Source organism: Aulonocara stuartgranti (assembly GCF_965226115.1).
Source record: "Aulonocara stuartgranti genome assembly, chromosome: 3".
Lineage (NCBI taxonomy): Eukaryota > Metazoa > Chordata > Actinopteri > Cichliformes > Cichlidae > Aulonocara > Aulonocara stuartgranti.
In genome coordinates, this window is record NC_138941.1 from 56116980 (window position 1) to 56130980 (window position 14001).

The 14001-nt window shown below is 40.4% G+C and overlaps 2 protein-coding genes across 5 annotated transcripts in view; one reads left to right on the forward strand and one right to left on the reverse strand.

The window, feature by feature from the left end:
- LOC309701676 (protein-glutamine gamma-glutamyltransferase 2-like) overlaps window positions 1-8309 on the reverse strand; it is a 29667-nt gene extending 21358 nt beyond the window's left edge. The window contains exon 1 of the mRNA XM_082525823.1: window positions 8251-8309. The gene's annotated coding sequence lies outside the window, so the exon portion shown is untranslated. The remainder of the gene's footprint in view (window positions 1-8250) is intronic.
- coro2ab (coronin 2Ab) lies at window positions 1230-12905 on the forward strand. Of its 4 annotated transcripts, XM_082525827.1 has the most exons (15): window positions 1230-1374; window positions 1445-1485; window positions 7243-7443; window positions 7549-7665; window positions 7800-7949; window positions 8259-8459; window positions 8529-8645; window positions 9013-9117; window positions 9221-9317; window positions 10632-10747; window positions 10825-10915; window positions 11010-11164; window positions 11788-11955; window positions 12036-12104; window positions 12182-12905. In XM_082525827.1, the coding sequence occupies exons 3-15, from the start codon at window positions 7243-7245 to the stop codon at window positions 12245-12247; spliced, it is 1653 nt and encodes a 550-aa protein (XP_082381953.1). In that variant the 5' UTR covers window positions 1230-1374; window positions 1445-1485; the 3' UTR covers window positions 12248-12905. The 4 variants fall into 4 exon arrangements, with proteins under 4 accessions (XP_082381953.1, XP_082381952.1, XP_082381954.1 ...); XM_082525826.1 differs by having other exon boundaries at window positions 1230-1485; XM_082525828.1 differs by having other exon boundaries at window positions 1230-1485; window positions 11788-11950; window positions 12182-12265.
- Window positions 12906-14001: the final 1096 nt, after the last annotated feature.

Here is a 14001-nt window from a genome sequence, read left to right on the forward strand (position 1 = left end):
TTATTCTCTTTTTCAGAATTAATAAAATTGGTCTGTGGCTGCTGTACAAAAAGAAAAACTTTTATCAGTATAATAGTTCATATTAATATGATATGAACTATTGAAGTGATAGATGAAACCAGGTGTCATTGTAGGAGAAGCAAATGTGGTAACTGAAGAGACAGATGTTGACTTGAGTCAGCCTGTTGCAGAAAGAGAACCTGATGTTAAACTAATGGATAAAGGTGTGGGAAAGCCAGATGGTTATTAAATTTTGGGAAATTCATGTTTATATTAAGTTGCTATGTGTTTTTAGCACAATGACTGAATGTTTGTTAATCCAGCATTAATAAAATAACTAAATACAATACCTTTTGAGCACCAAGCTAGAAAAATACACCATTGCTAAAATTAATGGCTGATTTGATCTGCTTTTTTTGCTGAAAGGATATTTGAAGTTATTGTTGCTGACCATGTCCATGTCTTTATGAAGTGTATCCATCTTCTGATGGTTGCTCCCACACACATCACAAAGCTCAAATAATCTCAAACTGATTTCATGAACATGAAAATGAGTTCCCTGTACTCAAATTACCTCCATATTTAATGTCTTCTTCATCCAATACAGCACCTATGGGATGTGGTGAAACAGGAGATGTTTACACTCAGCCTTGGAGACAGGAGAAGAAGGTCGCCGAGAAGGGGCTTGGAGTAGAGCCACCACTCTTCCACATCAAAATGACCACGATCCCTCCTGGATGCCTCCTACAGGAGGTATTTGGGACATGTTCTACTGCAGAGGTTATATTTTTCAGCTGGCTTTGTAGTCCCTCCAGAAGAGTTAGAGGTCGTCACCAGGGACAGGGTCTTGATGTCTACTGAGACAACTGTACCCAAGACCTGGACTTGGATAAGTGGAAGGAGACTATGGATGGATGGATGTTGGATGTAGGGGTGATCTACCCCAGCATTTAACATAATGCAAATGACTACAAATTAGAACAGGAGTGTCTTAATCATAACTATAGTCATAAGAAATTCAATTGGTATTTGTTAGGCTCACCAAGTTCTAAGGTAAAATATATTTTTTACACTGTCCCAACTCTCCAGTAGATTTGAAATATGTTATTGTCTTAGCTCTTGGAGCTGCATTAGAATGTGAGTGCGTGCAACTGTGCTGGTCGTATCAGATTGTAGAGGTGTGTTTGTGTGTGTGCAGCCGTGCATAAACAGCTTGGCTAATACGGGAGCAGAGGCTAGACGTCATGGATCAGGAGTGAACCCACACACGGAAACACACAGAGAGGTGGATGCAGATCAGCTCAGCTGTAGACACGGAGGGAGCAGGTTTAAAAAAACTTATTTGTATCACAGTTATAGTACCTCTAATAAAAGGTATTGCAGAAGAAGTGGAAGTCACAAAACTGGTAGCAGTGTTATTAATAATAACAGTTTATGTTTTTAACAGAAAGAGATCCCAGTGATTCCTAAGTAACTGAATTCAAGGTAAGACCATATTCATTCATTCAAATGATATTTTTCAGGGAAGATTGTATGCCTTTCTTAAAAGATCATTCGTGAAAGGCTATCAAGCATTATTTGTTTTACCTTAATCTTATTTTTAGTCTAACCTTAAATGAACATTTTCGAAAACCTTAACTGAACCTGAATCTAATCTTTCCTAACCTCAGGATGAACCTAAACTTTACCTAACCTTATCTGAACAATCCATACGCTTAATCAAACCTAAACATAATCTTTCCTAATGTTAAGCTGAACCTAATTTTGACCTGTCTTCATTTTAGGATTAATTGAACCTCATCCCAGCCTTCATGGCCTTGATTAAACCCAAGCTCTCTCTCTCCTGTGATAAGAATAAACCAATTTTAGATTTATCTTACTCTTACTAGATTTAATTTACTCTTAATTTAAATTAAGCCACATTTTTGCATACCATTTATGCAAAACTTTTATTGGAATTATTAAAAGACATAAAATCTTGACTTTCATCCAGGATCCAGGGTCCCAGTCCCCTGTAGGACTGTTACTTTGGGACTTTTGTTTTGCTTTGTTTTGGGCTTTTCATTTTCAGTAGCTGTTGTATTTAGCCTTGCTCCAACATGAGGTGCCAGTTGAGTGGTTTCCAGCCTGAGAGTTGGGCATACCAAAGAGTCATCATTCTTCTGAAGTGTTGTTCGCTCAAACCAATAAAAACTACACAACCTCATAATTTTACAATTTTATACAAGGCTATAAAAGTTCTAACTAAGAAACCACTGTGATTTCATCATTGTTATATATTCTTTTTTAATATATGTATGAAAATCAGTGATCGTATGACAATCAGATTCCTGTTTCTAGCTGACAGGAGTGACACCTGGTGTGGTCTTCTATCGCTTTAGCCCATCTGCCTCATGGTTCAAAGTGTTGTGCATTCAGAGATGCTCTTCTGCATACCTTGGTTGTAGCAAGAGGTTGCTTTAGTTACTGCTGCCTTCCTATCAGCTCAAAACAGTCTAACCTCAACTGACCTTTGACATCAACAAGGTATTTTCACTCAGCGAACAGCCATCCAGTGGATATTTTCTCTTTGTCAGACCATTCTCTGTAAACACTGAAGATGGTTGTGTGGTAAAATCCCAGATCAGCCTACAGTGGGGCAAAAAAGTATTTAGTCAGCCACCGATTGTGCAAGTTCCCCCACTTAAAATGATGACAGAGGTCAGTAATTTGCACCAGAGGTACACTTCAACTGTGAGAGACAGAATGTGAAAAAAAAAATCCATGAATCCACATGGTAGGATTTGTAAAGAATTTATTCGTAAATCAGGGTGGAAAATAAGTATTTGGTCAATAACAAAAATACAACTCAATACTTTGTAACATAACCTTTGTTGGCAATAACAGAGGTCAAATGTTTACTATAGGTCTTTACCAGGTTTGCACACACAGTAGCTGGTATTTTGGCCCATTCCTCCATGCAGATCTTCTCGAGAGCAGTGATGTTTTGGGGCTGTCGCCGAGCAACACGGACTTTCAACTCCCGCCACAGATTTTCTATGGGGTTGAGGTCTGGAGACTGGCTAGGCCACTCCAGGACTTTCAAATGCTTCTTACGGAGCCACTCCTTTGTTGCCCGGGCGGTGTGTTTTGGATCATTGTCATGTTGGAAGACCCAGCCTCGTTTCATCTTCAAAGTTCTCACTGATGGAAGGAGGTTTTGGCTCAAAATCTCACGATAAATGGCCCCATTCATTCTGTCCTTAACACGGATCAGTCGTCCTGTCCCCTTGGCAGAAAAACAGCCCCATAGCATGATGTTTCCACCCCCATGCTTCACAGTAGGTATGGTGTTCTTGGGATGCAACTCAGTATTCTTCTTCCTCCAAACACGACGAGTTGAGTTTATACCAAAAAGTTCTACTTTGGTTTCATCTGACCACATGACATTCTCCCAATCCTCTGCTGTATCATCCATGTGCTCTCTGGCAAACTTCAGACGGGCCTGGACATGCACTGGCTTCAGCAGCGGAACACGTCTGGCACTGCGGGATTTGATTCCCTGCCGTTGTAGTGTGTTACTGATGGTGACCTTTGTTACTTTGGTCCCAGCTCTCTGCAGGTCATTCACCAGGTCCCCCCGTGTGGTTCTGGGATCTTTGCTCACCGTTCTCATGATCATTTTGACCCCACGGGATGAGATCTTGCGTGGAGCCCCAGATCGAGGGAGATTATCAGTGGTCTTGTATGTCTTCCATTTTCTGATGATTGCTCCCACAGTTGATTTTTTTCACACCAAGCTGCTTGCCTATTGTAGATTCACTCTTCCCAGTCTGGTGCAGGTCTACAATACTTTTCCTGGTGTCCTTCGAAAGCTCTTTGGTCTTGGCCATGGCAGAGTTTGGAGTCTGACTGTTTGAGGCTGTGGACAGGTGTCTTTTATACAGATGATGAGTTCAAACAGGTGCCATTCATACAGGTAACAAGTGGGGGACAGAAAAGCTTCTTACAGAAGACGTTACAGGTCTGTGAGAGCCAGAGATTTTCCTTGTTTGAGGTGACCAAATACTTATTTTCCACCCAGATTTAAGAATAAATTCTTTACAAATCCTACCATGTGAATTCATGGATTTTTTTTTCACATTCTGTCTCTCACAGTTGAAGTGTACCTCTGGTGCAAATTACTGACCTCTGTCATCATTTTAGGTGGGGGAACTTGCACAATCGGTGGCTGACTAAATACTTTTTTGCCCCACTGTATCTGGCACCAACAAGTATGGCACGTAAAAAAAGTAGAGTTCAAATTAGTACAAGTAGATTTAAAGTATTTAAATCACATTCTGCCACTGATAATGTACAATGTTTATTACAGGTACACTTAGTCGAATTGAAATAAAAAAAACAAAACACTTAAACTGTGCTTTGATTTCATTTATTGTAAATTTTATTTTTTTAAAATTCCCCTTTGATTATCATCTTCTTTTTCCTTTACTATTTCTATCCTTCTCCTCACTCGACAGTAAGGTGATCTGTCTCAGCCACAGTAAAGGTCAAAGGTCAGGTTAGGGGAGTTTGTAACAACAGGAAGTGTGTGTGTGTAGCCAATAAATATTTAATAGAGACAAATAAGCTGTCTTGGAGGATGGATATATCACTGTGTGTGTGTGTGTGTGTGTGTGTGTGTGTGTGTGTGTGTGTGTGTGTGTGTGTGTGTGTGTGTGTGTGTGTGTGTGTGTGAGTAAATGATTAGGATCATTTATTGAAGAAACTGATTTATTATTGATAAGATTATGAAAGCCATTAATAACAGCAAATTGCATTATTGATTAGAGCCAATAATGCAGCTGCTGAGGTTCTGAAGCTCTTTCCAAAACAAACACATGCAGTCGTTTCTCCATTGCTTCAGAAGACATTACAACTGTCTGAAAATGAACAATAGGCTGCTCAATGTTTTTTACCTGAAAGGCTTCATATTGTGAGGTTATTATCTTACACTCAGTTAGCTTATCTTCTTATTTATTAGTCCTTTATTTATCCAGGTAAAACATCTCATTGAGATTAAAAATATCATTTCCAAGAGAGACCTGGCATCATGGCAACAAAAGTCAAAATACACATACCACATAAGTATATAACATTTAAAACAAATACAATATCCCATACCAACATGTGAAAAATATACAATAACATATCAAATTAACAGTGACATTAAAAACAATCACACTGAGTAAAAGAGTTATTCTCTCGTTCCTTTAAGACAGACTTAAACTCTTCCAAACCAATTCTGATAATTTCAGTTCCTTCTGCAGATTATTCCAGGAAGCAGGGACAGCGTATTTAAAAGCATTTTTCCCCAATTCTGTTCTGAGTTTTGGGACAATCAATTGTATGATATTGTGAGAACGAAGGCTGTATTGGTTGTGGTTTTTACACATATAAACATATAAATAAGATGGAACCAGCCCAAGGAGAGATTTATAGATAAAGATCAACCAATGGGAGAGTCTGCGAATATGCAAAGAACAATGATGTACACGATTTCCACAGCCAGTAACAAAACGTAAAGCACAATGGTACACAGTATCCAACCTCTTTAGGTAGTGGGCAGGTGCATTCATAAAAAGCAGGTCACCATAATCCAATAAAGGTAAAAAAGTTGCATGAATCAAGTGTTTTCTCACTTGGAGGGAGAAACAGGATTGATTTCTAAAAAAGTAACCTAGTTTTAACTTCGACACAAGCCTTTGAATGTGAGTCTTAAATGACAAATTCTGATCTATAATGATCCCTAGATACTTGTAAGATGTGACCATTTCAATTTCAGTTCCTTGAATTGTTTTAATCTTAGGAGACGTAGCTAACAACTTTTTGCCATTTGATAATAACATGAACTTGGATTTCTCTGGATTTAACACCAACTTAAGTTGAGTTAAATGGGACTGAACATGATCAAAGGCAGACTGCAGAAATTGCAGGGTTTGTGCTACTTAAGGGGATGAACAATAAATAATTGTATCATCTGCATAAAGATGGAAGGCTGCATTTGACAAATTATCACAAAGGTTGTTTATGTAAAGAGAAAATAGCAATGGCCCTAATATGGAGCCCTGCGGAACTCCTTTGGATACTGAGAGAAAAGAGGAAGAAGACCCAGCAGCATGGACACACTGTTTTCTTGCTGACAAGTAATTTGAAAACCAGCTTAGAGCATTTACAGATAGACCAATATTGTTTAGTCTATTTAATAAAATAGCATGCTTAACTGTATCAAAAGCCTTTGACAAGTCAAGAAAAAGAGCAGCACAGTAATTTACACTTACTCTGATCTTCACATGGCCTAAAACTAATCTCACTCTAAGTTTTTTGTATCCAAACAATTCCTTCCTTTCAATCTGATTTTAACCTTAATTTATTAGGGTACATCTTTATCCTAATCTTAAATCAAAGCTTTGGTTAAAGCCAAGATTAATACGAACATTAAATTAAACCTAACTTGAACCACAACTTAGTGTCATGGCTACTGGACGGACTCACGCGCAGTCAGTTCTTTCTATGAGAACAAAAGGAGATTATTTATTTACAACAGGGATCACCTCAGTGCTATATATGTACAGTGAGTTGGGAGGGGGGGGTCCAGGGCTCCAGGGAGAGAAGGGGGGGGGGGATCCACACACACACGCTTCCTCTTCAATGTTAGTTGAACGTTCTTCAACAGAATTCAACGTTAGTTCCACAACAAAATACACACAGTGGATTCTTTTGAAAATGGCGAGAGCACAAACTCAGGAGGTTCAACATTCCAGTGGTGAGCTGCTCTGTGCCACTGCCTTAAATAGCAGCTGGGGAAATCAGCCAGATCAGCAGCAGGTGGAGACAATCACACAGGTGCGTGGGCCAATAGCGAGAGCCCGTAACGAGCTCCACCCAGGCAGAGAGGAAGAGGAGAGACAAAGAAAACAAAAACAAAAAAGAACAACAACAACAAAACCTGTAGCCAGTGTGAGCCAACCAGAGACACGGGGACCTTCGCTTAGGTTCATCTTAAGTATTCGCTTGACCCAAAATTAGCCTGTATTTATCCTAACCTTAAACATTATCCTAACTTCCCCTAACTTTAATCTAGTCAAGGATTAATCCTTCAATGATTAACATTAATCTAACATACCCCATTAGATTTCCCCCCATTTTCTGATTTCTTGATATAAATCTGCACCAAAACTTAAACTCCTCTAAGCTTGATGCTACTGTACTCTTGTCCACCAGATGTCATGGCGATCATCCTTTCGCTGCTCAAAGTTTCGTCACATTTTTGGAAAGTCTGCCACCAAGGAGCACAGCTACGACGGGGTGCCAATCACGCGTAGTGTCCACGACAACCACTACTGCTCAGCCAATCCCTGCTTCATCGCTGTGGTGACTGAGTGCGCGGGAGGCGGGTCCTTTTTAGTCCTGCCCATCCATCATGTACATAGGCCTTTTTAATTTAATTTCCTCTGAATTAACATAATAAAGGATAAAAAAAATGGGGAAACCTAAATTTTTAAAATTGTTTCATGTTCTCTCTCTCAGACAGGCAGAGTAGATCCTCAGCATCCGAGGGTTTGTGGCCACAGCGGCAGAGTCCTGGACGTCAAGTGGAATCCATTCAATGATTACTGCATCGCCTCATGCTCAGAGGACTGCACTGTATGGCAGTTAGTTAACGACTAACTAGGATTAACTTTGGAATTCGATTTAGGATAAGGATGGGGTTAAATTATTGGGAATTATATAACGTTTAGTGTACAGCACATACACTTTGGTCCTGTGCATGTATTCAGGTGAAGATCTGGGATATCCCAGTCTGTGGAGTCCAACAGAACCTCACCAAGGCCAGGAAAACCCTGATTGGCCACTCCAGAAGAGTGGGGCTAATTGAGTGGCATCCAACTGCTGAGAACCTTCTGCTAAGTGCTGCCTATGACTACAAGGTCAGTGCCAATCATATAACATTCTGGCTTAAATGAGTACCGTATTTTTGTTAAAAGAAACCGTCTTTGCTTTTGTGTTGTATTCAACTTCCTTCAATATATCTTATGAACATAATGCACAGAAATCTTAGAGAAAAAGCCAATGGTTGGCATAAAACTTTTCTATAATAGACACCTTACAAGATTGAACCAGTAAAGAAAGTATCAACACAAGAGAACCAAATGTTAAAGAGCTACACTCTACAATCAGTAATTCCAGTGCATTTAGGCTTCAAAACAGACGTGAATTTGTCTCACTTACTGCTCCAGGTCCTTCTCTGGGATGTATCCCAGGCTGGTGCAGTTATCAGGTATCCAGTTCGGGTGGTGCTGATGCCCATCCACCACCGCTACCCATCTGAGGCACTGCTGCTTTCAGTCAGCTTCAACAGTGATGGCAGCAGGCTGGCAGTCACATCCAAAGACAGACACGTTCGAGTCCTGGACCCTCGGACAGGAAAGATTTTACAGGTATGATTATTGTATCTGAATGCGAGTCCTGACAGAAAATTGCCAGGAAGGTAACTGATACTTCTGCAGGTATCAAGCAGTAACTCACACAAGGCCAACAAAGTTTTATACATCGGGGGGTTGAAGTTGCTTCTGTCCACTGGCAGCTCATCTTGGAACCACCGGCAGATCGTCCTGTGGGACCCTGTAAGATAGTTTTTTTCCTTTCAACTGTAATCTGAAACTTAATCTAAGCTGTGCTTGTTCTTAAACCTGAATCCAATTACCAGCATTTTCTAGGAGTAAGAATACTTGGGTCGTAAGACATGATTAAAAAAGAGATTGCTGAAAATGAGGCACATAGACAAAAACAAATAAATATATAATAAACATATAAAATTAAACAGCTGATAATAAAAAACTGCTTTCTTGTGAAATGATTTAAGAGAATCTCACTGGAGAATTAATTATATAACTGTATATCTCAATTGAGCAACTTTTGCATATTTTAACTTGATTTTTTTTTCCCTTTACAATTTGCTCTACATTCATTCCCATATGTGTTTTCATGCAGGATGACTTATCTGAACCCTTATATGAAGAAGATCTGGATGGGTCAGCTGGAGTACTCTTCCCGTTTTATGACCCAGACACACACATGTTGTATCTGGCTGGAAAGGTCAAAAAACATAAACTGCTTGTGGCAAAATGTGCCGTTAAATTTGAGTAACCATCATCAAGGAGGTTTAGCACCACTGTATATGTTGTATTTATGCTTGTAGGGTGATGGAAACATCCGGTACTATGAGCTAAGTGCTGAAAAACCTTACATCAGCTACCTGACTGAGTACAGGTCCCTGCTGCCACAAAAAGGACTTGGTGAGACCAACACACACACACAAGTGTGTTAGCTAGTAAATGACATAATTTATACAGCTGCCAGTCCAGCTTTGTTCCAGCTCTCACCTACAGTCATGAAATCTGGGTAATGACCAAAAGAGGAAAGTCATAAAATGCCGTCCTACAGAGGAAAGTCATAAAATGTCACAAAATAAAAGAGTAGGTCGACTCTCCCTAAGAGCTAAGGTGAGGAGCTCAAACATAAAAAGTAGAACAGCTGCTCCTCCATGTTGAACTCTGGGCATGCCCAACTGGGTGGAGACCCCGGAGTAAGACCTGCTCATCAGGTAGAACCAGAACAAGATGGGGCCAGCGACCCCACTCAGATAAGTGGAAGAAAATCAGCGAATCGATAGATATTCCTCCTTTTCCAACTTATCATGAAGTCATGCAAATTCTGGCTTCATACTATGACAATTGGGAATCAGGTGAGCCTGGTATCAAAATGTAGGTAAATAAGAGAGTTTTGAGTTTCCATGACTTCTTCTGACCAGACATCTAATCACATGGTGACATGACCCTTTGGATTTTTACCCAAAATGCTGTTTGAGTCAAACTTGGGTAAATCATCAAAGCAGATCAAACATGCTTGTCTCTTTTACTCTCTCACAAACATTAAATTGGTTCCATGTTGTTATTATAACTATCAGATATTCAAGGATATTGGTTCTTTGATTGGATATGAAAAAAATCATAGAGCATTGTGATCCTCTTGAAGTGAATGTAACAGTGATTTGGTTGCAGTTTTTAACAAACCTAAAACTTTGTATCCAACTCATCATCTATACCTATACTCATTTCAAGGTACCGACACAATTTTAAGAAAGCTTGTCTAAGTTCATTCACAGGCACTTTGATGCTGATCTAACAAACTTGACTTAAATGTCGACTTTGATGGATAATTTCCTTCACTGTTTCAATGCTACATCCTGCGGTCATGTTAACAGATGGAAGACACCAAGAACCAAGCTTCTGCCCCAACAACTCAACAAATGTTGGTCAATCGTCGTCTTTTCATGCCTGTTGGTCATCCTACATTTCTGAAACTGTCTTATGTCTGGTTGCAAGACTGTTAAGGCATTCTATACAGGACCAGTCTTCTGCCTGAAAAACCCATGCCTTGCTCCACCACCCTCTCACCAACCTTTAAATATTGATGTTGTCGTTTTTTAAAGTCTAGACTTTCATGTTGTAATAATAGAAAAAGGCAAAGAGTTTAGTGTCACTTTTAGAATATCCACAATACTTTATGACACAGGACTAAAATGTGTTTTGACGTCTGACTCACTCCAGGGGTGATGCCAAAGCGTGGCCTAGATGTGACCGCCTGTGAGATTTTCCGGTTTTATCGCCTGATTGCCATCAAAGACCTGGTGGAACCACTGTCCATGATCATACCACGCAAAGAGGTTGGGATGATGTACTTATCTTGAGTATAATCAGAGTACAAGAAGTATTGGTCCAGTTTTTTTCTTGTTCCTTCCAGTCAGGAATTTTTCAAGAGGATCTGTACCCAATGACAGCTGGAAACCAGGCAGCCATGACCGCTCAGGAGTGGCTGTTGGGGGTCAACAGAGGTCTGTAACCTAGCTGGGCCATCAGGTACACTAAAGATATTTACTCTCTATAGATCATTCAGTTTATCACTGATCTCTTACATTTCCTCACCAGGCCCAGTGCTGATGTCCCTGAAGCCAGACCCTCGAGTACCCAACCCTTACCCAGAAACCCCAGCTGAGAAGGGGCTGGTGAGGCAGCTTAGCTCCCTCAGGTTTCAGAGCAGCCCGGCTGCAGTGACAGAGATAGGCCAAGACTTTATAGAGGAGGTAAAGTGTGATCTGGTTATTTTACCTGACATTGCAGGGTAAAATATACCAATCTGGGGTGCCTTTTCTTGATTTTAAAGTGGTACACAGTTGTGTGAAAAAGTGCTTGGTCCCTATCTTGTTTCCTGTTTTTTAGTATGTTTTTTCACACTTAAATTTGTAACAGTAAAAGGCTGTAAAAATATCTGTAAAGATCACCAGTTATTGTAAATACTTGATTGGTGTTGTTGCTGCTAAGTATGGCCCAACAGGTTATTAGGTTTAGGGGGCAATCGCCTTTTCACACAGGGCCATGTAGGTTTGGATTTTTTCCCTTTAATAATAAACACCTTCATATAGAAACGGCATTTTGTGTTTACTTGTGTTATGTTTGCCTAATATTTAAATTTGTTTGATGATCTGAAACATTTAAATGTGACAAACCTACAAAAAACAGGAAACTGGGAAAGAGGGGAAATGCTTTTTCATGCCACCGTACTCTTTTTAGAAACTTCTGTTTCCTTTAGACAAACTAGGAAATATGTTTTGCTACAGTAACCGTCACATCCTTCGAAACTGACCTGAGACCTGAGCCTTTTTTGGAGAGTAGTTCTCTGATACTTTTGTTGCTGTTCTCTGTTGAGGTTTTTCTGGAGGAGCAGCTGTCCTATCAGGATGCCAAATATCCCAAAGATCTGAGCGATCTGTCGGGGTGGCAGCCAGACGAGACCCAGGTCCCACTGTGGACATACTGCTGCACCCCGCACTGCTGCGAGCCTGCTGAGAGACCGCCACCAATGACCGAGTGTGAGGTTGGATAAATAATAAAACACTTCAGAAGAGTGTCTCCTTCTCTTGCACACAAACTCAGTCCTAGTTTTTTCTGTTTCAGCTACTCCAGGCATTTTACAAGCAGCAGGATGAGATCAGAGGCATGAAGGAGGAGCTCCATCAGAAAGACGTGAGTTCACAAACAGTACGTTATCAGAATTTCTTGTCAGATACTTTTTTATATTTTTGTGTTTTTACGTTCTGCAGATGAAAATTGCTCAGCTGGAGCAGGATATCAAAAACACCAGAAAGAACATGAGAGCGACCTTCTGATTCAGACCCTGCTGTGTAGGAGGGGCTTACAGAGACAGCGTGACCCACAGACAGCGGAGTTATCCTCCGCAGACTGGACTTTGTAGTTGAAGCCACAACTCTTGTTTTCCTAAAATTCCTGAAAATGGTTTATTTGGGAGCAGAGACTATTTTCCTTCATACTTCACAAACTACCTGAAACACAATGGTCACCATCGAATATAAGAAACCCTGCGTCTGGGATGATGGGATGCAAAAATGCTAATTTCTTAAAACTCTTGAATTAAAGCTGTCCAAATACTTATGGAGCTAAGTGTAATTATGACCACATGCAAGGTGCAGTGATGTCAGGCAGCAGACACACACCACCTGCTCTAGTGACTTTTACTGGTGCAAGCAGGTTGGAAACAATGGAAGGGGCAGAAGGACACAGATCTTCTTGTTAGCAGTTTGCAAACTAATTTCAAGGGTAAGATACATGACCTTGCTGTTTTGGTAGGCCAAAAGAGCTAAAATGCATAAATCGCAAAACTCATGAAAAACACAGTGTGAGTGTGCAAAAAATGTTGAATGAAGTTTGGAACTGGACTGCATGAAAATGTTTGATGTAGTCACCCAGGGTTTCTGGACTCTTTGAAGCCTCAGTCCTGTGGTTTCATTGAATACTCATTAAAATGAATGTAAGACCAATAAAATATGAGTGTTTCCCTCAACAAAACTGAAGCACTATTTGTTTTGGGTGGTCTGCAACACACATAGAGCCATATCATTAGTCAGGTAATTACATTATGTAATATTATGTTCCAGATCAGCACACACACAGCTCCCGTGTGCCGGAAATTTAGCTATGAAGACCAAAAATGTGTTTCGCACCAGGCTGTAAATGTTCTTGTTTCTGCTTTAAAGTTTGTGATGAGTGACTCACTCCAGTGGCCATTAGAGGAACTGCAGTTTTCTGACTTAATCGTGTTTCATATTTAAAGTTGATTGATCTGTGACGTCACATCAGCTTGCGGAAATAAATGTTTTAAAATCCAGCACAGACCTGACACAGAACGTCAAAGATGAGAAAAGGCTGAGGGACAAAAATCAGAACTGGACTGAACAATCAGTGAAAACAGATCTGATGGAGTCATGAATCTGATCTATAGAAGAACATCTGTTATGGTTTTGCTCTGCATTTCAGCCTGTGGGGTTCTTGTCACAGAACCATTTGGTCCACTGTGTATATGTCCGCACAACTGCAATTGTGCTAAAAAATTGGCCAAAAAATTCAGTCAGCTACATCAGTGTCTACTGTTTACTATCATAGCCAAGTGGCTAACAAACATAAACAGAAGTTTTCACTATCCGTACTAATTAATGTTATCTTGTTGTATCAGGTCAGTGCTATCCTCTATACTGTTGCATGCTGGCAGCAGGTTGAGGGTCACAGATGCCAACAGACTAAACTGACCCACAAGGCCAGTAATGTTGTGGGGATGGAGCTGGACTCCGTTAGGGTGGTGTCTGAGAGGCAGATGTTGTCCAAGATAAGGACAATTATGGATAATACCTCCCACCCACTCCATGACATGCTGGCTAGTCACAGGAGCACGTTCAGTGAGACTGAGATTCCCAACAAGCACCTAACCTCTGTTAATCCTTGATATGTATAATTGAGTGATCTGTATATATTAGTGCGGGTTGGTTATTAGATGCTGCTCCAACCAGCCAGTGAATAACCCGCTGCCCCGCCCTCTCCTCCCTGTGCCCCAAGCAGCAGGTGCACCTCG

What these genes read in the sequence shown, in the direction of transcription:
- coro2ab (XM_082525826.1), top strand. Translation starts at nt 7,243, where the DNA reads ATGTCATGGCGATCATCCTTTCGCTGCTCAAAGTTTCGTCACATTTTT. An exon ending in TGTTGTATCTGGCTGGAAAG is followed by an intron (nt 9,118 to 9,220) that starts GTCAAAAAACAT and finishes TTATGCTTGTAG; the next exon opens with GGTGATGGAAACATCCGGTA. An exon ending in GCCAAGACTTTATAGAGGAG is followed by an intron (nt 11,165 to 11,787) that starts GTAAAGTGTGAT and finishes TTCTCTGTTGAG; the next exon opens with GTTTTTCTGGAGGAGCAGCT.